Source organism: Saimiri boliviensis, chromosome 1 (assembly GCF_048565385.1).
Source record: "Saimiri boliviensis isolate mSaiBol1 chromosome 1, mSaiBol1.pri, whole genome shotgun sequence".
NCBI lineage: Eukaryota > Metazoa > Chordata > Mammalia > Primates > Cebidae > Saimiri > Saimiri boliviensis.
The window spans coordinates 20,201,040-20,224,623 of NC_133449.1; the positions used below are offsets into that span (position 1 = coordinate 20,201,040).

General features: G+C 40.6%; 1 protein-coding gene across 4 annotated transcripts in view; it reads right to left on the reverse strand.

Annotated features, from left to right (window-relative positions):
* Positions 1 to 310: 310 nt before the first annotated feature.
* The window catches only part of LDAH (lipid droplet associated hydrolase), a 126,481-nt gene continuing 103,207 nt past the window's right edge, over positions 311 to 23,584 (reverse strand). For all 4 annotated transcript variants that reach the window (XR_012516498.1, XM_003935238.4, XM_074394562.1 and 1 more), the window contains 2 exons: positions 17,070 to 17,152; positions 311 to 2,361 (listed from right to left, as the gene is read on the reverse strand). Coding sequence is in view for 3 of the 4 variants with exons in the window: in XM_003935238.4 (XP_003935287.1) it covers positions 2,170 to 2,361; positions 17,070 to 17,152 (275 nt within the window). In the remaining variant the exon portion in view is untranslated. The remainder of the gene's footprint in view (positions 2,362 to 17,069; positions 17,153 to 23,584) is intronic.

Sequence of the window (23,584 nt, forward strand, 5' to 3'; positions counted from 1 at the left end):
TGAGCCCTAGGTAACTATGCAGAAAGTTGAAACTTTCACAAAGACCATCCATGTAGTTGACTGGGACATACAGGCAGAGCTGCTTCTGGGAAATGGATTTCATCTACTGTTTGTCCATTTCAGTCTTCTAATCTCTAATGAAAGAAAATGAACTTCAGTCTCTTGAAATCTGATTCTTCCACCTATGAAAAAAAGCAATGAGAAAGGTGACTTTTCATTTTAAAAGAGAGACTTTGAGCCGAGTCTAACACAGGAGAACTGCTCAAATTGTACACCCTCTTTCTCAACAAAGTGATCAGGCCAGATGAAGTCAGAAGTGCTGGTAAAACTTTTATTTCAAAAATACATTTGGTGTTCAGATGACAAACAGGAATTAAGAACAAGTATTTTTCTTAGGCTCTAAAAATCAGAAATAAGACACAATTTCATAGATGCAGACTTTTGAAATATGGAACAATGTTTAAAATAACAGCTAAAAGAAAAGCTCTGAATGCTGCTCTTTATTTCAGTAGGTATGATTCACCCAGGACCTGTTTACATGCTTTGATTTAGTAGTACTGAGTATCTCCTGTATGCAAGGCACTCAGAGCCATGAGTCCTAGCTTCTAATATCTGATTTCTAGGCCTCCCGTGCAGATGCCAATAAAAGCTCTGTGTACAGCCCTGTGCTTATGGCCTCTGTATCTACTACTAGCTCTTCCCCTTGGGTTAACAGCACTCCTTGTCCAGAGCTTGTCTTTTCCCCTCTGAGAAGTCATTTGCTGGGATGTAGGAGCTATGGCAATGCACGATAACTCGTTCAGCACTTACCAAAGAGTTGGCAGCAAATCAGAGCTGAATCTTTCATCGGGGGGCTTTAGGTTTTGAGGGGAAGGACATCTCATTGTCCTTAGGGAATGATAATGCCATGAGGGATTTCCTCTAGGAGAAAAAGGAATATTTTGGATCCATCTTCCACTGTTACTGCAGTATGTGGTTCTCGGGATTGAGTCAAGTTAGGGAAGGCAGCAATGTTGTCAGCCCACTCTAGGTCAGGGAACATGTGTCTTCTCTACCAGACCTCAAATGTGTCTACAGAAGGTGAATTCATGTAACTTAATGGCTGGGTTTGGTTCATTAACAAAATAATTTCCTTCCAGCAAATGATGTTAATTTCCTCCCAGCTAATGTACAGTAATGTTTTACTCAGCAGTTTAAAAGACACTTTCAAAAAATTATTCACTAGAAGATTTCCAGAAGAAGAGAATCATTAAGTAACTAAGAACTCTATCCTCAATGGCTAGCACACTATTTGGCTCATTGCTGGTCTTCAATGGAGTTTTAGTGTAAGAATTACAGAAGGAGCAACTGCATGTTGGTACATACAAGTCTGATTTGGGACAGCCTGGCGCCTCTCCATCATGGCTCTGGAGAGGAGGAGCCTGCAGGGAGCTCATAACCTGGCAGGCTAAGGCTGAACACAGAACTTGCTGGTTGTCCTGTGGCAGGAGACACAGTTGGGGTCCTTCAACAACTCTTTATCTGGTTAGTTGACCACATGAATGTCTGGTGAACTTTATTCTCTGTCTAGTGCAGGTAGATTAGACGTCACACTGATGATCCTGGCCAAGACCTGTGCTAAGTTAGTCTGGACTGATCTTCATCTTCTGTCTTAAAGGAGACCCAGGTTCACTTCCTGCTCCTGGAACATGAGTGTACCCTTGTCATAATCTCATACACTTCACATATCTAACTATAATCTTAACATTCACCGATTACTTTTACATTTGCTAGCAGGTATTTCATAATTTCCTCCAGAAAAGCCTATTCTACAATGCAATCAAATTAAAATCAACATGTAGATTTTTTTTTTTTTTAATCTGCAAAGATCCTGCCTACCAAAATAAACCATATGGTGCCACTAGGCATCTCATGTAAACACGAGACTCTGGGTAGATCGCTGTGCTCCCTGAGTCTTGGAAAACGTATGGTTAAACCTATGGAATGATTCATCAACTGTGTTGACTTCAGCCTGTTACATGGGGAGCTGAGAGTTGATTTGTAAGCCAAGAGGTTCTCACTTTCTTCATTTCTAATATCAGTTTTCAAAATTAAACATTTACCTAAAAAGTCTAGTACACTGACTGCCTCAATGTACTGGCGGCGGGGTGGGGCTTGTTTCAGGCCCATTTACATTTTGGATAGATCATCCTTTAGAGAGTCAGCAACCATGCCCGCCATTTCCTGGTTAAAACGGATGATGAAAGCATGAGGTATGTTTTTCTCACAGAGTCGAATGTCTCCTTCTGGAAAATCCTTCTTAATGTCTTCGTAGTATTCTTTTGGACACCAAGAATCTGTAGTACCATAATAAAATGTAAGCTGAAAGACAAAACGAAAACATTTTATTAGAAAACATCTTCCCTTCCCAACACAGATATAACACCAGCAGCCGGCAGTGCTCTGAGGACAGCACGCATGCCTAGCCCTGGGAGCTAGTCCCCAAGCTCTCTCCAAAGTGTGGCTCTCTCAAGGCAGCAAGCCATCACAATTTACAGGAGTGCACTTAGAAGAATTTGGTGGGAAGGACTCTTGTGTGACAGATTGCTCATAATTCACTAAAAGGACTTACCAGCAAAGTTTCGTATACTAAGGGTGGGGTGGACACTGGAATAAAGGCCGGTGACGATGACACAGAGACTTGTTGAGACAGTCACCGAATGACTAGTGACCAGTTAATAAACTTAGTTGTTTCAAATAGCCACATGGTAGACATATGGGATGTGTTTGTTGAATGAATACAAACATGGATCAGATGGACTCAGGCTTTCCAATATAGTTGATGAAATGTGATCAGAACCTGAGAGAGTTTATGGCATTTCTAAGAAAAGGCTCTATGCAGCCTGTATGTTGACTCAGTGGGGAAGTGCGATAATCTTACTTCAGTTGACAGCAAGCAGCTGAATGGAGAAACAGCCTCCTCTGTGGCATTACTAAGACCCTGACTGGGTATCTACCTAAACCTGCATGTGATATATATGTGCATATTGCTCTCGGCTGCTGCGTTTCACTGAGAAACTGCTGTGTTCTAGTTCTGTTAGTTCTAAAAATAAAGGCAACAAAGCAACATCTTATATTCAGAAGGATAGATAGTGGTAATTTCTACAAAAACCAGGAACTAAATCTTAAGGATACCTTGACCTCTGTTATCACTGAAAGAAAGAGCTGTGCACAGCTCCAGCCTCTAGCTGGCCAGCTACAGTCACGTGCAGCTTCCATAATACACCAGATGTGCTCCCTCACTCAGACTCTGAATCGCTTACTCATTCATCTGTTCAGCAAATACAAATGGAGCACCTACTTTGTATTAGGAACCTGGAAAACAGAGGTAAGACAGTCTTGGGGGAGGGGAGAAGGAGACCACATATACACAAGACAATTTGAGAGCTCAGGAAAGGCACAGCTGGTCAGAAGCAGTGGGCAGGAAAGATTCCCCAGAGTTAATGCCTGAGTTAAGTCTTCCAGCTGGGGGAGCACACTGTGGGGAGAAGACCAAGCAAACCAAAGCCTGAAAGAGCATAGCATGTACAGGGAACTGGAATTCCACATGGCTGGAATGTAGGGTGGTGGGAGATAAGACTGGAGAGGCAGAGAGGGATGAGGCCTTAGACAGCATCTTCTATTCATGCTAAGGAGGCTACACTTTATCCTGAAGTCCACAAGCAAAAAAAGACTGCACAGTAAGTGACATGCTCAGGTCCCTATGTCAGGAAAACCACTCTGACCACAACAGGAAGAGGGATTGGAGGGGATCAAGTGGCAGGGGAGGAGGGTGCAGAGAAATAGGCATTATTGCTCACTGGAGAGTTTTAGTGTATCAATTATTAAATTCATGATCTGAATATGGGACAGATAAGACTGATCTTACAAAAACAATGGCCTTCACTATGATAACATTATGCCTTAACCAATATTTAAAGGGATAGTTAAAAACACTCTATAGAGGAAAAAATTTAATGTAGTACTGCAGAAAGAAAACTATGAACAAGGAAACCTCAGGTGGCAGACTTATTCTGAATTGCTTCATGCAGGTTTTCCTTCTTTCTTTTTTAAAATTATACTTTAAGTTCTGGGGTACATGTACAGAATGTGCAGGTTTGTTACATAGGTATAGACATGCTATGGTGGTTTGCTGCACCCATCAACCTGTCATCTACCTAATGCTATCCCTCCCCCAGTCCACCACCCCGCAACAGGCCCTGGTGTGTGATGTTCCCCTCCCTGTGTCCATCTGTTCTCATTGCTCAACTCCCACTTATGAGTGAGAACATGTGGTGTTTGGTTTTCTGTTCCTGTGTTAGTTTGCTGAGAATGATGGTTTCCAGCTTCATCCATGTTCCTGCAAAGGACATGAACTCATCCTTTTTCATGACTACATAGTATTCCAGCTTCATGGAGGTTTTCTTGGTTGTTACCTGGGGTTCCGGTTTTACATGCTGCAGAGGACCTGCAGCTTACAGATTTATCATTTAATTCATTCTTCATAGTCTCCTATTTTTGCTCACTTCAACCATTTCTGGGCATTCCAAAGTCCCTAAAGCCAAATTTCATTTTGTCATGGTTCTTAGCAGAGTAAAAACTTCTTTTGCTTCCTGGAGAATATGAGAGCCTAGCAGTTGCCTAGTTCTTCCTCCTGGTCTCAGCTTTTTCTATAGCTCTAAAATGCTGCAACCTCACAACCACTGGGAGACTACTCCATCCAGCAGTAGAAAAACATGTTTCCCAGGATCTCTCAGCAACTACCCTGCTATAGCTTTGCCTTGAAATACTGCCAAGAGTACAAACTATTCGCAGGTATGAATTATCTACCAATAGGGCTGATAACGTTACACTCTCTCTAAACTACCCCCTACACTTACCACCGGCAATCTTTTCAACTGTATTTGGGAAATAGCATAGGAACAGTCGCTATGCAGTTACTTAGCACTTCCTCAGAGCAGGGAATACTGCTGAGAAATCCATAAAGTCAGACCTGGGTTCATGCCCATCAGATCTGTTCCTCTGCTCCGGGACATGCTCTCACCTCAAGATCCCTGGACCCTGAGAAAGCTACTCTAGGACCCTCACTCCAGTACAAGCTACAGTGTGAAGTCCTATGATAACTGTAACATGGCAGTCAGCTCAAAGGAAAGCCATATAGAAAAGGCATCACCTAATATAGTCTCCTGGACAAGAAGAGCGTCACTGTATGCACCCGCTGTTGCTTTCTGCCTGACATTTCAGACTGTTTCCATGAAGAATGTACCATTAACCTTTCTGTGATGCAATTACAATTTGAAATGTTTCCAGTGAGAAGTCCAGCTTGATGAGCCCTCAGCACTGAGTAAGCGCCATCCCCACGCATGCAGTTAACGCAGTGAGTTGAGCAGGGGTGACTGACATGGATTGAGGGAACTGACACCCACCTCGGCATATCAAGAGACAAATATGTCCAAGTAATTATGGGGCACATGCTGTCCAAGGCATGTGCTAGGAACCTCAACAAAAAGTAGTGTCAGTGTTCAAGACAGCAGAACAGTGAGGAATCTAGACCTCTCATTTGCTTATCTGATTTTATTTCTGGATTCTCTACAAACAGTAATCATATGAAGCGGGCCTCATTTGGTTAAATATCTAATTGATGATGGGGGTGGGCTCACGTTTATTAAAATTTTATTTTCTTTTATAAGTTCTTCTTCGGGCTATATTCTCTAAAGGGCTTCCTATGAAAGTCTTGGCTTACAAGTAAAACACGTGGTTATCTAATGCCTTTACATAACCTGGCTTGAGATACTTCCTTTTCCCTATAAATTATAAATCACAGGCAATAGATCTGACTGGAGGACTCTGCACCTGCAACCCTGAACAGGAAAATGAGAAAGTATGGAGTGTGTGGTGCCACTGGTGGGGTGTGGGGGAGGAGGGGTGAAGCAGAAAGAAAGAGAAATAACTGGACACGAAAACATAGTGGTTAAGAGTGCAAGTCTAATAATGTTGGATGTAAAAATGAATTGCAATGCACCATGATGAACTGATGGGCCAGAGTAATGGCCAGGCTCTGTGCTGAGTAAGCATTTTCTATATATTTTCTCATTGTATCCTCGCAACAACACTCTAAGGAAAGTCTTGTATCCCTATTTTACAGAAACGGAAATTCAGGCTTAGCAAGATTAATTTGCTTATTTCAAGCAATTTGTAAGTTGAAGAGATGGACTACAAATCCAGAGACAACATTTCTTATCTGTACCTTTTACTACTGCTTACGATTCCAGTAAATAGACCCATGCTATAAAAACACAAAACCTGACTACTGGCAGGTCTTAAACTAGATGTGAAAACTAACAATGTGAGAGTTGTCAACAGGAACGAACTTAGCCACCTTTATTTTTATTTACTTATTTATTTTGAGACAGTCTTACTCTGGGCCCAGCCTAGAGTGCAGTGGTGTGATCTCAGCTCACTGCGACTTCGATCTCCCGAGCTCAAGTGGCCCTTAGACCTCAGCTTCCAGAGTGGCTGGAAGAATAAGCACATTCCACCATGCCCAGCTAATTTTTAAATTTTTTTTTTTTTGTAGAGATGAGGTCTCCCTACCAGGCTGGTCTCCAACTCTTGGGCTCAAGTGATCCACCCACCTCAGCCTCACAAAGTACTGGAATTACAGGCATGAGCCAAAGCACCCAGCCTTTCCAGCTACCTTTTCTGAAAGCCTTCTTACCATCTACGTAGCTCTTCTGAGGCACTGTGTGTCATGGGGGTGATAACCGCAGTGAAAGAACTGGAATTGTTAACAAAGAATAGAAGGCAATCAGCAGGATGTTTATATTCAAAGGTTTAGAAGAAAATAAATTATTTCCCATAGTTTATTTCTCCTTAGCACTTGTTTTCGTGCTCATGAGAGTTGATAAAAATGATACATTATTGAGATGGAAATTTTCCTGTGTCCAGATTGTCATGTTAAGTAGTAACCCATTGATTTTTTTTTTTCTTATTAAGCACAAAATTTAACTTTTTCAGTTCTAGATTTTGATTCTCCAGGACCACACTTGAGCTTTTCCTCGTGTGTTTTCGGCAGGAAAGTGGGTTTATGGTGACTACAGTCTCTGTGCTTATAGATGAACTTCCCTTTAACTCTTCCGTGTGCGCCTAAGGAGACATGTCCCCCCTAAAATATCCCTGCAAGTTGCTGCGGATTGTCCCTACATCTGTCTTTTCTCATGTGTTTTTTTTTCCACCTTTTGGGGGGCGATCTACAAACAGGTACTTTTGGACAGTGAATTGCTGAAGCTGATAGAGTCAAATGAGTTCCACCAAAAACGACTCTGAATCCATTCCGTATCTGGTACTGAGCTAAGTGGCTGACCTTCGGAAGTATGTAAGATGGGTCTCTGTCCTGGAGCAGCTCACAGACTACGGAAGAGAACAGGCCTATATAAACTGGCTGTCAAACACAACAGGTAAACAGAGGTATGGACAAAGCACTACAGGACTTCAAAGCAGGAAAACCCAATTTCTGCCCTGAGGGAGTGAACATGAACAAAGCTTTGTTTTAGTATACATTTGGAGTTGCAGGCTTTTATGCATTACTAATAGAAGATTTATTATAAGAACAAAGAAATATTAGAAAGCATCTTATGATTTAGCTAGTAACTGACAAAATTCACTTTCAATGACATAGTAACATCTTAAAATAATAAAAATTTAAAAAGCCACACATAGAAATCTCTAACTCAATTATTTCTCTCTATTCAATAGGACAGTACTAAAATTAGAGTACAGGCATTACAGGAATAAAAGGTCTCACAAAATGAAAGTTTTGCACATACATATGCAAAACAAATATATATATTTGTTGTTTTTGCTAACCTTATGGATAAATTTTAGAAGCTCTTTAAAAACATAATTCACCATGAAGTCAAGTTTGGTACAAATGAGATCTTATCAATACAACGTGAAATGTTTCCAATGAGAAGTCCAGCTTTATGAGCCCTCGGCACCGACTACTTCGGACAGTCAATTTGTGGGCTGCCTGTTTTGTGATATAGTGCAGGCCTGAGCAGGGTGGTAAATGGCATTTCTGCAGGTGTCATGCTGAGAGTGAAAGGGCTTCTCATAATGTCTTTATATCACAGTGTGGTAAATAATTTTGTTTATATTATGCTAAAGTAACCTGTGGAACTCCTCAAGCTCCTTATGCAGCCAGGAAGAGCGTAGTGCAGTGAGGGCAGTGTTAAGACTACAGGTCCCTGAGCCATATCCACCTGGATGGGAATCTTGGTTCTGCCATTTATTGGTGCTGTGAGGCTGGACCAGGAACTTAGCCTCCCCGTGCCTACTTACTCATCTGTAAAGTAAGACAGAACTAGTTACCAGTGGGCTAGTGCTGGGGACTGGAAAACAAAGTGTATCAAGTGTTTTACACATAGTGAGCACTCTTAAAGGCTGCTGCTTTTCAGGTGAGGACAAACGGAGCTCCTCGACACAGTCTGGGCAATGGTCGGGTGGGGTGGGAGCTGTGCTCTGGTCAAGGAAAAAGAATCCACATGACCTTAAATTCACCTTTGAGAAAACAGATTCTCTTCTGATAAGTTGCTTTTGACACAGTCAGGCTCAGAAAATATGTAAGTATTAAACATTTTTTAAAATCTAAAGCAAAGTTGTTTTACCATATACTTACTCATTATCTAAAAAATGTATATGTCGTATTCCCCGGACATGATTGTGGAGAAAGACAGATGGGATAGAAGATATAAGTCACCAGCCAAATAACCAGTGAAGCACATCCCCTATCCTCAGGCTGCCGCTAACTGTCAGCTCCCGGAGTGGATTCTCTATTTCTACTTTTATAATAAAACCTACTTTTACTCATAAAGGAGACCTGGAAACTAAGCTACAGTGTCCTGTGGCTATCCTTGGTTGAGCATCTTCCAAATGAAGAAAGGCACTGACATTCTGGGAGCTGCTTTTCTTCCTGGTGGGCTCACAGGGTGAGCCTGTGGGTTCTTGCAGCAGTGAAGGTAATGCCTACCGCTTTTCGGAGTGAGGCAAGGCTTTCTGTTAGCACTTCGGAAACCGCTGTAGCTCCCTGGCAGCTTACACTGCGTGGCAGGGCAGCCAGGAAGCCAGCACCAGAGACGGTGACCAGAGAGGAGTGGTGCAGGTGCTCAGAGAGACCTATCTGCTCGGACTTTCAGAGATCTAAGAAAAATGATGTCATGCCTGCTTTCTCCAGGTTTTCTTTCCTTCTTTGATTGATAATTACTATTACAAAGTTAGTTACAGCCTCATTATGCTTCCAAGTACTTTAAAAACACTATTTGCCTAACTGTTCCTCCTCTCACATCCCCCTTTTCAGGTATTTTCATTGTGTTAATAAAAGCTGTTGGCGATACTTTGATCGGTAACTTCTTTGACTGGTAATTCTTTGATTGGTAATTCACACTAGACTAGGTTTTTGCTTGTTTCATTGTGAAAAAAACAAAAGGTCAGGCATAAAGCAGTCGGCTGCTTACCCAGGGATTAAATGAGTACCTACACATATAGGGCCCCTACTTCCCAGCTAGGACCCCCTGTCCTGCTTTCATCTCCCTGTTTTCATCCCCTACCAGCTTTCCCAGGCTCAGGAAAGAAACCGTTAGGTCCTCCAATGCATGCCCATTTCTGGGGAGAGTCCAGACAGTCTCAGTGACAGCAGCAGGCTTCCACCTCTCCCCTCCCCTCAGAGTCAGAGATACGTAAGCCCCGACCTTGCAACGTTAAAGGAAACGGATTCTGTGATACAAGCATCTCCTTTCAGTTACTTAAAAATCTTATCCCTGTTGGGGACACAGGCAGCTGCAAAGTGTCAACATTTCACTGCGGTCTTCCTGAGCCTCCATTTTTAGGAACTTGCAGAATTGCTAAAGAAAGGGAGATGGTTTAGGAACTTTAATTTTTCCATTTACCTTGTTTCCTCTCTTCTGTTATTCCTAAGTGGCTCAATTACCATTCTTGAGAAAATGAGAACTGAAATCTCCAAAGATTTTTAAAAAGTGGCTGAGGATGGAGGTGAAAACAATACTTCCGGCCCACGAACCTGCTTCTCTCTGCAGGCACCCAGGGGAGTGGCGGGAATGGGAGTACCAAAGGAGCAGGAGTAGGTCCCACGGGACACTGTGTGGCTCACTCTCCAGTAGCTGGAACAACCATCTGTGTATCCAGTGGTGTGCAGAGCAGCACTCTCTCCTTTCTGTGTGGCTAACAGGTAAAGGGCCAGGATGCACTCCCTCCCACATACAAGCCATGAGGCCACGGAGTGACTGGCCTGTCTCTTTCTTACGTGGGACTGCAGTGAGAAGCTAACCCAGGGCCTCTGCTTTCCTCTGGCAAGGCCCTCTGGCAGAGTGAGAGGCTCTGGGAGCCAGTCTCTCCTCCTGTGTTTCTGTCTTTCCCTGGATCTATGCCCCAAGAAGGGGGCAGATGTAGTTGGAATGGTTTTACTTAACTGAGAGAAAGGCCAGGTCCAGTTCATCAGACTTCTCTAAACTAGAATAATGGGCCCAAGTCTTGGTAAACATTAAGTACTATTGTGTTTTCTCTCATTATGGTTCCTATACAACAGCTCCTTGAGGTATCTTATGGGGAGTGGTGGCTGTTATTTAGAATGGCATTGGGCATTCCAAGGTCTCTTGGCCACATACTCAGTATCACTAACACCTTTTATTAACACAATGAAAATATCTGAAAAGGGGGATGTGAGAGGAGGAACAGTTAGGCAAATAGTCTTTTTAAAGTACTTAGAAGCATAACTAGGCTATAACTAACTTTGTAATAGTAATAATAAACATTTATTGAATGCTTAGTACATGCCAGACTCTCTGATAAGGTCTGAATTACAGGATATAAATTATAGCATAGTTTTGAAATAGCTGTATGAGGTTAGATACTATTACTAAACCATTTTACTGATGAACAAAGGAGGCACAGTGAAGTCCCGTAACTTAAGCAGAGTCATGAGCAAGGGTGGATCTGGTGTTTGAAGCTCAGCTGGGACTCCGGGAGCCCGGCTCTCCAGCACATTTGCCTCCCCTCGGTCACCAGGCTCCACTGGAGAACTTCAGGGTGTGTTAACACAATTGCTCAAATAAAGCTTTCAAGGGCAAAATGATTGGGATAAAAACAAACCTATCTCTTTTCAGGATGATTATGATGTGCTGGACAGGCTTCAAATTAAACAGGCAGAACTAAAACAATCCGTCTCGGAATACTGAGGCTTGGCGGAAAGGCAGACCTGGTGAGCTGGTCCAGGGAGCACTTCCTATGCTGTACCAGGCAGGATGTGTGCATGTCAGAAGGATTTGCATGCCCCCATCTGCAAATAACTGCACAAGGTTTGCTCCCAAAGGCAACACACACCTCTAGGCTAAGGCAGGTTAGGAGGGATGGGGAGACAGCAATGGCAGAGGAGTTCCTGTTCTTGAGGACACTTGCCCCTTTCCCAAGCCACACCGTAGGCCTGGCCTGGCCCTCTGGGGACAGGGACAGCACCACCTTGCAGGAAGCCCCTCCACCACTGCCTGCTTTCATCTGAAAGCTGGACTCCATGTGTTCTCTCTGGAACCATTTCAGATTCCTACTGACTGATAGTGATGCTCAGATGCAGTCTGGCAGTAGCACACACCAGCTGTTTCCATAAGTCTGGGCCAAACGTGGTCACGGCAGTTTAGAATTTCCCCCATAAGTGGGTTTGAAATGAAAATTTCAAGTTTATAAACGAAACCTGAGTTCACTTTTCAATGAATGAGACATGCATCCCTTATGGCTTATAATAGTGACAGAACAAGGGAGTGCTGACCTCTTATTTGCCTCCGACACACCAGGTGCCTCATAAAGTAGAGTACTCCAGAGGCTTCCAGACAAACTGGGATTGGGGTGGTGAAAATGCATAGTTGATTCTTTTCCCTTGGTTTATTTCATCCTGGTTCTCATTCCCACTCTTTTTACCTCCCCTCCCATCTTATTAATTCATTGGCTCCACGTCTTCCTCCCAACCCTTAGAGCTGGGTTCCCCAATGATAAATCATTAAAAGTCTTCTTTCCTTGTTTTGCGCAATTCTTTAGGCTGCTACTACCCAAATTCTTGGCTTTAAGTATAGCCTCATCACTCCCCAACCACAAGTTAGCCCCAAATGCTTTTCTAAGCTTCATACCCATAAATACCCATACACAGATCCACTTGCATGTCCCACAGGCATCTCAAATAAAAGTACCAAAAGGAACCATCGGTTCTGCCATCTCCCACAACTTGCTGCTGCTTCTCCCCCCATCTTCCCTATCTTATTACGAAGTCCAGATACAGATAAATCATCTTAGATTCCTCCATCTCCATTCCCTGATATCCTGTTAGTACTCGGTACCTTTGATTCTACCTCCTAAATCTTTCCATCCTCAATCCCAACGCCTTAGTTCTTATAAAAGCCTTGTAAACAGGCTCCCCAACTCATGTTTTGCCCTTTCCTAGTATTACATCATAAATTTTCCCCCAAAATAATCCCTCTCATTTGTTAATCTCCCCACATTCCTAGGGTTAACTGATATGAACTGGTGCCTCTGTTCATAGCTGGCATACATTCTGATTGGTCAGTGGCTATATCACATGGCTGTCAAATGTTTTGACTGTTACCCTGTTACCCCCATGCTTAAACCCTTCAATAGCTCCCCAAAACAGTCTCTTTAGTGCAGCATATCACATCTTGATCGCCGGCCAGTGCCTAAGCCACAACATCATGCTACCTAACCTTTTCTAGTTCCTCTAAGGCAGGACTTCTTCGCTTGCAGTGTACAGGTCCAGGGGCTTGGTGGGCGGCGGGGGGGGGGAGGTTATATAAACTTGAAAAAAATTTACATGTTTATTTTTGTTAATCTCTAACCAAAATTTAGTATTTCCTTCAGTTATGAATACAGGCAACAAGCCATAGTATTAGTAATGCCTGTATTTTGTCACCTATAAAAATGGTATTTTCAAATCACACTGACTTGCTCAAGGTGACTAAAAAATTATACTCATCATTACAAATTTAAAATAGTAATTCTGGGCCGGGCGCGGTGGCTCAAGCCTGTAATCCCAGCATTTTGGGAGGCCGAGGTGGGTGGATCACGAGGTCGAGAGATCGAGACCATCCCGGTCAACATAGTGAAACCCCGTCTCTACTAAAAATACAAAAAATTAGCTGGGTATAGTGGCACGTGCCTGTAATCCCAGCTACTCGGGAGGCTGAGGCAGGAGAATTGCCTGAACCCAGGAGGCGGAGGTTGCGGTGAGCCGAGATCGCGCCATTGCACTCCAGCCTGGGTAACAAGAGCGAAACTCTGTCTCAAAAAAAAAAAAAAAAAAAAAAAAAAAAAAAAAAAATAGTAATTCTGACTGCTATTGTATCTCATTATCCAATGACTGCTTTCTTTTGTAATCTTGTGTATTTGTTTTATGCACTTAAAAACCTCACTGTGAACAGAATCCAAAAGCTCTATGGGAGAGAGTGAAAGAGGTACGTGGCACAAAACAGGTTTAGAATCCACACTCTAATGAATGGCTTCCCTATCTATACATCTGTCTAGCACTTATTTATCGACTGTTTACCAGGTATGAATTATGCTAGGCCCTAGGGGATATCAAGATGAGGAAGACACAGTTCCTTACCTCAAAGTGGGGAAAGGCAAAGGTTGATTGTTTAAACACTATGTGATAAATGCAGTATGGCAACTTTACATAGGGAGTGACATCTAACCAAAACCCAAGACTGGGAAGGCCTCTTGGAAATGACATTGGACAAGGAGAATTTAGTCAGATGACAAAATAACCTATAGGATGGGCGTGGTGGCTCACGCCTATAATCCTAGCACTTTGGGAGGCTGAGGCGGGTGAATAACGAGGTTAGGAGTTTAAGACCACCTGGCCAACTTGGTAAAACGCCATCTCTACAAAAAATACAAAAAACTTAGCTGGGCGTGGTACTGGGTACCTGTAATCCCAGCCACTCAGGAGGCTGAAGCAAGAGAATTGCTTGAACCTGGGAGGTGGACGTTGCAGTGAGCCAATATTGTGCCACTGCGTTCTAGCCCAGGAAACGGTGCGAGACTGTGTCTCAAAAAAAGAAGAGAAAATAACCTATGAAGTCATAAACTGTGGTATAGTCCTTTGGAAACAACTATGAGTCTGTAATATTTGCTTCAGGAAAGAAAAATTATTTTAATAAAATTAATTACCTTATTTTAATAAAACAAATTATTTTATGCCCAATACTGTATTTAAAGTGACTAGACCTTGGAAGGAGGACAATCAGCCCAACAGATCTTTTAAAGCTAAAAATGCCCATTTGCCTCAAGCATATTAAAAACTCTTTTCTTGTGTCCAATGGATATCCAGTGGTAGAAAATTTGGATTTAGAACCAAAGCCTGCAGGTTATGGTATGACAGTTCTCTCGGGGAGGAGAAAGAAGTAGAAAGCTGTCTGCATGATATGGTACAAAGCTTATTTTTAGACTATCCTGTGGCATCCTGGCTGGATGGCACAAAGATATATTTTTCAGAACTATTTTTAGTTGAATAACTTGAGATATAGGAAATGATTTTTCAACACAATGTGTGGCTCAACGACGATTCACTGTGGACAGTCCTGGATAGGTATGATGTTTCCGAATGCCTTTGTTTGGATGGAAATGGGAAAGAGTATCATCGATTAAGATATCTAAACTAGGAATACCTCTAATCCTAGACATGGGTTTCAGTTTGCCTAGTTATCAGTGGTGGTTGGAAGGCAGGAGGTGATGCGCACTATCTTCCTAGAACTATGTGCACTTTTAAGTTTCCTTACTTTCTCAAGCAGACTGGGCCATAAGTTGATTCAACTTTTACCAATATTAAATTACAGCATGTTTCCTCTTCTTATTAAAGAAACAAAAAGTTGCAATAAACTTCCTGTCTCTCTGTACCTAGTTTCACTTAGGAATTGTAATTGTATTATTCTAGTGGAGAGCTTGAATTTTGCTGGTAGAAAGGATAATGAATTAACTGCAAGGTAGTTTTGCATGATTAAATGAAACAATGCCTTGTTTCCCCATATTCTACAAGTACATTTAACGCTATATCAAAAACAAAATCATTGCCTGAAGTTGGAAAAGTTTATTCCTGTGACTGTGTGTTAATACTAACCTTGAAATGTCTACCATCTACCATTAAACCCCCATATTTCCCCATAAAAGTTTCAGTAAACTTACAGTCCTGACACAATTACCATGAACAGCCCTCTATCTGGGAATGATTACACTTGCATATGGATTTAACTTAGGACAGGAATAAGTTAGCACCTTTCTTTGACCTTTTTCTAAGCACAACACACAAGCAGAATCCAGAAATGATGAGTATTTTACAGCAGCTGGCTTCCACAGGTGGTAAGGCAGGCTCTGACACATGATGGGTCTAGTCACTCAGCAAGTGTGAATTTTGGAAGTGAGCATCTGCCAGTCTTATTATTAACTGAGAGTTGAGCTGTTTTTATGAACTCCCAACCTGGAAGAACTTAAATGCATTTTTGAAACAGATTCACTTATAGTTTAAATGAAAAATAAAATACTGTTTTTCTTGTATTTTCACATCGCTCAATGACTGGAAGTAGTTGAAAGCCCTGGGGAGAGGCCCACCTGAGGCCCCAGCACTCTCCCTTCGGCTGGTGAGGGCTTCCTTCTGGTTTCCAAACTTCAATCTCTAGCCAATTGCTATTTTAGAACTATAATGACCACTACGGCCATGAGACAAAGACACACTGGCATTTTCAAAAGTCCTCTCCTGGTGAATATTTTCACTATTCTGAAAACAATTTTTTAAGAACATATCCATTTCTTGCTTTAAGATAATTGTATTGGGAAGTTATGGAATTATGAATTAACACTGTAGGAAAGTTTAAGTCAAATGTATCAAGGTTTATAAAGACATTCTAAGTCCAGTGGGTTATCTCATATCTCACTTGTGGATTATAGGTTCCTGAGCCCTATAAGAGTTTGCCACTCAGCAGGGATCAGTTCAGCAGGTATCAGAGTTTGACACCAATTGTAAAGTTCAAGATCAGTGCTGTCCAACCGAAGTATAAAGCAAGGTACATACGTAATTTTAAAATTTCCTAGTAAAGATGTTTAAAAAAGTATAAAGAAATAGGTGAAATTACTTTTAATATGTTTTACTTAATCCAGTCTATGTAAGGTAGTATCATTTCAACAGATAATCAATATAAAAATTAATGAAATATTTTGCTTTTTGGGGGTACTAAGCTTTTGAAGTCCATGTGTGTTTTACACTTTTACGGTGCGTCTCAATTCAGGCTAGCCACAAATAATCACATGTGGCTAGAATATTAGACAGTATAGCTCTATCCTACTCAGAATGGGCAGCCTGATAAATGATGCCACAGGAGTACCACAGTCACCCAAATTCCAAGGTGACCTTAGACATATATTAAACCATAGTCTTATCTTATGGTTTCAGAGATTGGTGCTTCCAAATGTGTTTGTGTCAAGATTCTAGTATTTGCAGGATAACTCCCAAATGGTGACTATTTCAGAAAACTGGTCTTAAGGTCAGAGCAGGACATTCCTACTCTAATACATTAGAGAATAAGAAAGACAGGCTCACTAGTCATGAGGTCGTATAATATATAATGTAAGTTATTTTCCACTGTTTCATTTATATTCCAATATAATTCATTTATTCTATAAACATTATTAAGTCTTCTCAATAGAAGACCTAGAGAGGCTAAAATGCATTGACGAAATAGAAAACTATTGATTCTAAAATTAATTCAAAAACAGGTGGTAAAATATATTTAAGTTACTATGCAATCAGCTTTACTACTCTCGTTGCAACTTTCAAGGATAATTATAATTTTAACTGGAAGTAGAGCTCTATGTCATTCTACAAACCCTTAAAGTCTTACAGATTCTAACTAGTTCTAGTCCTTTGCCCTCAGTAAAAGTCTCTGCCCATCTATGTATTACTTATCCCCTTACAGCACTAAAGTGATTACCTTACATAAATGCTCCTTTATGACTTCGTCATCCCTCTTCACCACCTCCATCATTTCTTGGCCCCCAAGGTAGGCAGCATTAGCTACATTTAAAAATAAAAAGTCAAACATTTAGAATACACATAACAAACACAAATATCAAATTAATTTTAGTAAATTCATGTTCCTCCTTTCTTCTGGCATATGCTATCTGATGAGAGATACTGGTGAGGCCAAGAGAGGACTGTGAGTCAGGCAATATGCACACAGTCTCTGGAAACAAGAGCATTTACTTTAAAAGAACCTTCTTCCAACCTCATCTGGCTTCTCCATAGCAAACATTCAATGGTTCCACAGCCCAGTGTCAGACACCACAGCAGATGATGCGTGTAATTGTACCAGACCAATATGTGCGATTTCAATTTAAGACTTAGAAGCACAAGTTGCTACCAATAAATCATGTATGCCAAGAAAATGCAAACAGTTATTAACATGAAAGCTACTGGATTTAAAAAAAAATAAAACAAAGGAATATTTATTTTTAAAAATACATTTGAAGTTCTCCAGGGGTTTTCAGTAAGGATTGGTCCCATTATATTGGCTGCAAAATCAGCTAAGTGATGCTCACTTTCAAGATGTCAAATACCTAGGAAAGAGGAGGAAAGCCACAGATAACATGAATATATGTGGCTTTCTTGTACTGGGAAGAAAATTTTCATTCAATGCTTGTGCCTTCAATTCCATCTTGGCTGCTATTATTATCTTGCTTTCTTCTTTGCCAGCATCTGCTTGGTATATGCCCTTCCCTTCATTTTCAATCTTTTGTCATTTTAAGTATGTGTCTTGAAATCATGTAAGCTGACTTCTTTAAAAATGTAGTTTGAAAGTCTGTTTCTTAAATAGAGAGACTCAACATATTCACATATATTGAGATCGGAGCTATTTGGTCTGACTACAGTCATCTTGTTTTATTTACCCTATGCTTTCTTGTTATTTCTGAATCTTATCTTTAGTGTGAATGATGAGTTTTCCTCCCCACTCAGGCTTTAACAAATTTCTTTTCGTTAACAATATGAAGGCATAAATTCCATTTTTATTTATCTAGTGGTTAGCCTTACCTAAAAACTGCAAACTTACATTTTCTCTTGCTGTCTGAAATCACTCATCTAAAAAAGGCAGGCCCTTAGCATACTTGCACTTTCCACACACCTTCCTCCCGTCCTGCCTCCATCCCTGTGGCTTCAATTATCTAGAATATCAGTTCCAGATTATTAGTATTATTGAGATGGAGTTTTGCTCTTTGTTGCCCAGGCTGGAATGCAGTGGTGTGACCCTGGCTCACTGCAGCCTCCACCTCCTGGGTTCAAGTGATTCTCCCATCTCAGCCTCCCAAGTAGCTGGGACTACAGGTGCTCACCACCACACCCAGCTCATTTTGTATTTTTAGTAGAGACGAGGTTTCACCATGTTGGTCAGGCTAGTCTCGAACTCCTGACCTCAAGTGATCCACCCACCTCAGCCTCCCAAGTGCCGATAGTTTCAGTTTTATAAAGGTAACACACACACACATATATAATTTCATATCAAATATCACAGAAATGCCTGTAGTGCAAAACTATAGTTTCCTTTTCCATCATTTCCCACTTCCAGACTGGTTTCCTAGAGGAAGCCTCTCTTAACTCTTTTAGCTGTCCTTCCACCAGTTTTCACCAAACCTCCAAACATTTATGACCGTCTTGCCATTGCTCGATAACTTATTCATTACCCTTGCTGAGTTGCAATGAGAGATGAGGGTTTTGCTCACTTTTACAGCCCTACCATTCCTTCCTGCCATATCTTATTTTAATTCATCTATTCTTACTAATATACTTATGCTTTTACTTCTAAATATTGCTCACTGCTCAGCCAAGCAGACTTCCATTCTTACAAGTTACGTCTCTGTCCTCCAATATTTGTTTTTGTTAAAGTTACCCCCCCCCCCCCCTTTTTTTTCTAACTCTGCTCAATCGAAATTTTTCTGACTCAGTTCTTCCTGGAGGCCTCCTTTCCTGGACCCTTAGATCTTCTGCTCTAACCTGGAACTGGACCTCTGTTGACTTAGAATTTCCCTTCACTGCTTTCTTGGGTTGTTCCCATGGTTTTCTAAGTCCCAGTTAATTAACTCATTCATTTGTTTGTTCATTCACTGAAAGATGACTGAGCACCTACTTACTTTATGCCAGGCATTATTTTAGCCACTGGAGATAGAGAAACAAGTAAGACAGAAAAACTATTCTTGAGCTTATATTTTAGTGTTGGGATGGCAGATGATGAGGAAGTACTATGGAAAAAAATAAAATCAGCTCAGCAGTTAAGTCTGTGCAGTGACAGTGGTGGCCTATTTTATGTAAAGCGCACCAAAAAGGCCTCCCTGACAAGGGGATGTGCGAACAGCGAGGGACCTGAATGAAATGAGAAAATGGACCATGCAGATACTTGGGTTAGCAGCACTCTAGACAGAGAAGGGGATAGGAGATGTTCCCTTAAATATAGCCATGATGTAATACTAAAAAGTGGCACTTTATTTTTTATTTATTTTTGAGACAGTCTGGCTTTCGGCCCATTGCAATCTCCGCCTCCTATGTTCAAGTGATTCTCCTGCCTCAGCCTTCCAAGTAGCTGGGACTACAGGCGTGTGCCACCATGCCCAGTTAGTTTTTGTATTTTTAGTAGAGACAGGGTTTCACCATGTTGGCCAAGATGGTGTCAATTTCTTGACCTCATGATCTGCCTGCCTCGGCCTCCCAAAGTGCTGGAATTACATGCATGAGCCACCGCGCCGGCCAGAAGTGGCACTTCCATCATTCTTGTCTGTCTGGGACATTAGCATGAATACATATAGGAGTAAATATTTTGCATTTTCTTGGCCTAATCTCCTAAATCAGGACAGGATATTTAGTCACAGTTAAGACTCTAAGTCCTGGTTCCAACATCAGAGTTGTTTTTGTTTTACTATATTTCAGGGAACTTATAAGGACCAAATAAATCAAAGCAACAGGGATTTGGTTAATACATTATGGTCTATTCACTAAATTAATTATTCTATAACCTATTAATATTATCCCGCAGAATATATAATGTCAAATAAATATTTAAACATAATAGTAACAGACAAAAAGCAAACCACAAAATAGTACAGTATGATCCCAGTGTTATAAAGATACATATGTGTATGGTACAGATTTATTTGAAAAGATAAACAAAATAATAACATGTTATCTCTGGTTGATGGAATCCCAGGTGACCTGCCTGTCCTTTCTTCTCTCACTTCCCTGCCACCCTTCCAATAGGTTATGGTTTCTTTCTTTGTACATGGTTTTGTCTTTCCTAGAACTATTTATTGCCTTTATTTGTTCTCTTTTTTCATGGGTAGACAATGAAAATTCCCTACTTTCTCAAAAATGTATCAGATTTTATTCCCAAATGTGCAAACACATCCAATAATTCCTTTATTCCATCCCTTCCCCCACAAAGCCTTCCATTCTTCTGATCCAATCTTGGACTGGTTGCTCTCCAGGCCTGCTACATAGCTGTCATCCTTGGACTTCCCTTTACCACTTCTCTGGACTGGATTCCCTGTTTTATGGATTCTGTTCATGACTTTCTCTTTCTTGGTTTATTCCCTTACTTTACTGAAGCACATTTTCCAGTAACTAATAAAAAGATACACAGGAATTTTTATAAATGTTTACATATCTAAATTTTGTTTCTTTTCCCACATGAATCACATAGTATGGCTGCATATAGAATTTTAAGCTGAAAAAGGCTTACCTTCCAAATTTATTATCTTCCAGCATCCAAGGTTAATGATTTCGATTCTAATTTCTTGGAATGTGACTACTTTCCTTTGCCCTACCCCTATCCCATCTCCTTATCCTCAGACGCAGCTCTCTTAGCTCTAGAATCCTTAAGTTCCATAAGAATATGCCCTAATACAAACCCTCTGTTCCTTAATTGGACTGGAAATCCAGCAGGCCCATTCACTGTTTGGACTTACTAACTTTCTTTCTGGAAAATTTTCTTTTATTATTTCTTTGATAATTTATTTCCCTGTTTTCTCCATCCTCTCTTTCTGGAACTCCTATTAGTAGGATATTGGATTTCTTAGATTAATCCTCTAAGTCATATTTTTCTTCTATATCCCTTCTCTTTTTCAATTTGTATTATTTTCTAAGAGATTTCAACTTTTTCTTCTGTGTTGGATTGTCTATTGAATTTTTATTTTGGCTGTGAACATTTCAATTTCCAAGAACATTTTCTTGCTCTCTTTCCTTTTTTATGGCATTCTTTGTTTCACAGATGTTATATCATCTTTCTGAGATTAGAGGGCGATTTCATAATGAAAGTTTTTTTTCTTTTTCCTGTCATGGTATTCTTTCTTTCCTGACCTCCCCACCCCCAAGTCTGTATTTCTGTTTTGGTCTCTCTTTTATATTGAAGAATGTCTGATATACTTGCACTGTATAAAGCCATGTTCTCTAAAAGTTATGTCTGATGCCCTCATCTGTATTTGTTAGCTGTGAACTCATGAAGAAAGGCTGTCTTGCCAATTTGAAAAGTTTTCATTTAAGATACTTGTCAGAGGAAAGGCCATGTTTTCCTATTAGGATATTTGTTTTCTATTTTCTTTTTGATAAACTTGGCTTCTATATCCTATAAAGTTCAGGAAAATATTCATGCCTTCTCCTTTAGCCTTGACTTTCTGAGAGTTCAGATTCTATGTTCCTGGATGTGTGATACCTTCTTTAGGCTTATGGGAAGAAGAATGTTTTTCCTTTCAGATGCAGTCAGAATGACCTGCTTCTTTCCTGTTACAGCAGGCCCTGATAAATAGCCATGCACTTACCAGCTTTTCTGTGTAATGTGGTTATCACTGAGTGTAATATGGTCAGGTCAGCCCCAGCTAAGATTCTAATTTCTTGATACAGTGTTTCAAAGGTACTTTATCTGCAGTGTAGCCAAGACTGGTGGACAGGACTTGTTTCCCCATCTTCCCTGCAGACATGGCGGGTTTGAGTTCTCTCTTGTTACCATGAGGCTGAGTACTGTGTCCCAAGGAGTGAAAGCACAGGTGCTTTCTCGTACATGACAGAATAACCCCAAGTGGCAAGCCTTGTTAGGTGCAAGAATGACTCATGTGGTCCATGTTTTCTTAGTTGGGATCGTTCTCATTGTAATTCAGAGCACCTGAAATTCAACACAGACCACTCTAACCATCAATCAATAAAGGCTAAAGAGTAGATTTACCTTTCCAGATTCCTTCACAGAGATTACAGTTGTAAATTATATTCACAATCAAGGTATCTCAATTTCTGTTTTTTTTTTCTTTGTATATATAGTAATTTTAACAGAAACACAAAATGTCTATAGAACAACACATTCCTACTTGGCCCTTCTAAAAAATGCCATTATAGACAGTCTGGAACTCACAAAAGTTGCAAAAGTTCAACTCCAGGCCACTTGTGTTGAATCTGGTACTTGTTTCACCATGGAAACAACACAGAGGAGATGACAAGCTTGCCTGGGTTCTTTAAAGGGGCCTAGCTGAATGAATTTGGTATGCAGGAGTGTAAGATCCACAGGAATGATGTGGTGATGCCTGAGAATGAAATGGCAGATTAGGGCCAGATCACGAAGGACGGTGAATGTCAGACTCATCAATCTGCTGCAAATCTTTCCTCAGGCACTGGTGACCTACTGAAAGTTTTTGAGCAGGAAAAAGCACAAGTGACAAAAGAAAAAATAAATTTAGACTTCATCAAAACTGACACCTTCTGTGCTTTAAAAGACACCATCAAGAAAGTAAAAGACAACCTACAGAATGAGAAAAGATCATATGTCTAATAAGGATCTATAGCCATAATATATAAAAAAAAACCTCTTACAAATCAACAATAAAGACAATCTGATTAAAAATGGGCAAAGGATTGCAACAGACATTTCTAATTATCTTCTAAAGGTGACATACAGGTTGAGTAACCCTAATGTAAAAATACAAAATCTGAAATCTTCCAAAATTCAATTTTTGGAGTGCTAACATGATGCTACAAGTGGAAAATTTCACACACAACCTTATGTGACAGGTTGCAGTCAAAACATTTTTCATGAACAAAATTATTAAAAATATTATGCAAAGTTTTCTTTAGGCTATGCATATGAGGTATATATGAAATATAAGTAAATTCTGTGTTTAGATTTGGGTCCCATTCCCAAAGTATCTCATTATGTATATGCAAATATTCCCAAATCTAAAAAAAATCCCAAATCCAAAACACTTCTGGTCCCAAGCATTTCAGATAAGGGATATTCAATCTGTACAATGGCCAATAAGCATGTGAAAAGATGTTCAACATCATTAGGCATCAGGGAAATATAGTCAAAACCACAATGAGATACTACTTCACTAGGATGGCTATAATAAAAAAGGCAAACAATAACCACTGTTGATGAGATGTGGAGAAACTGTAACCTTCATGCCTTCTTGGTAGAATTGTAAA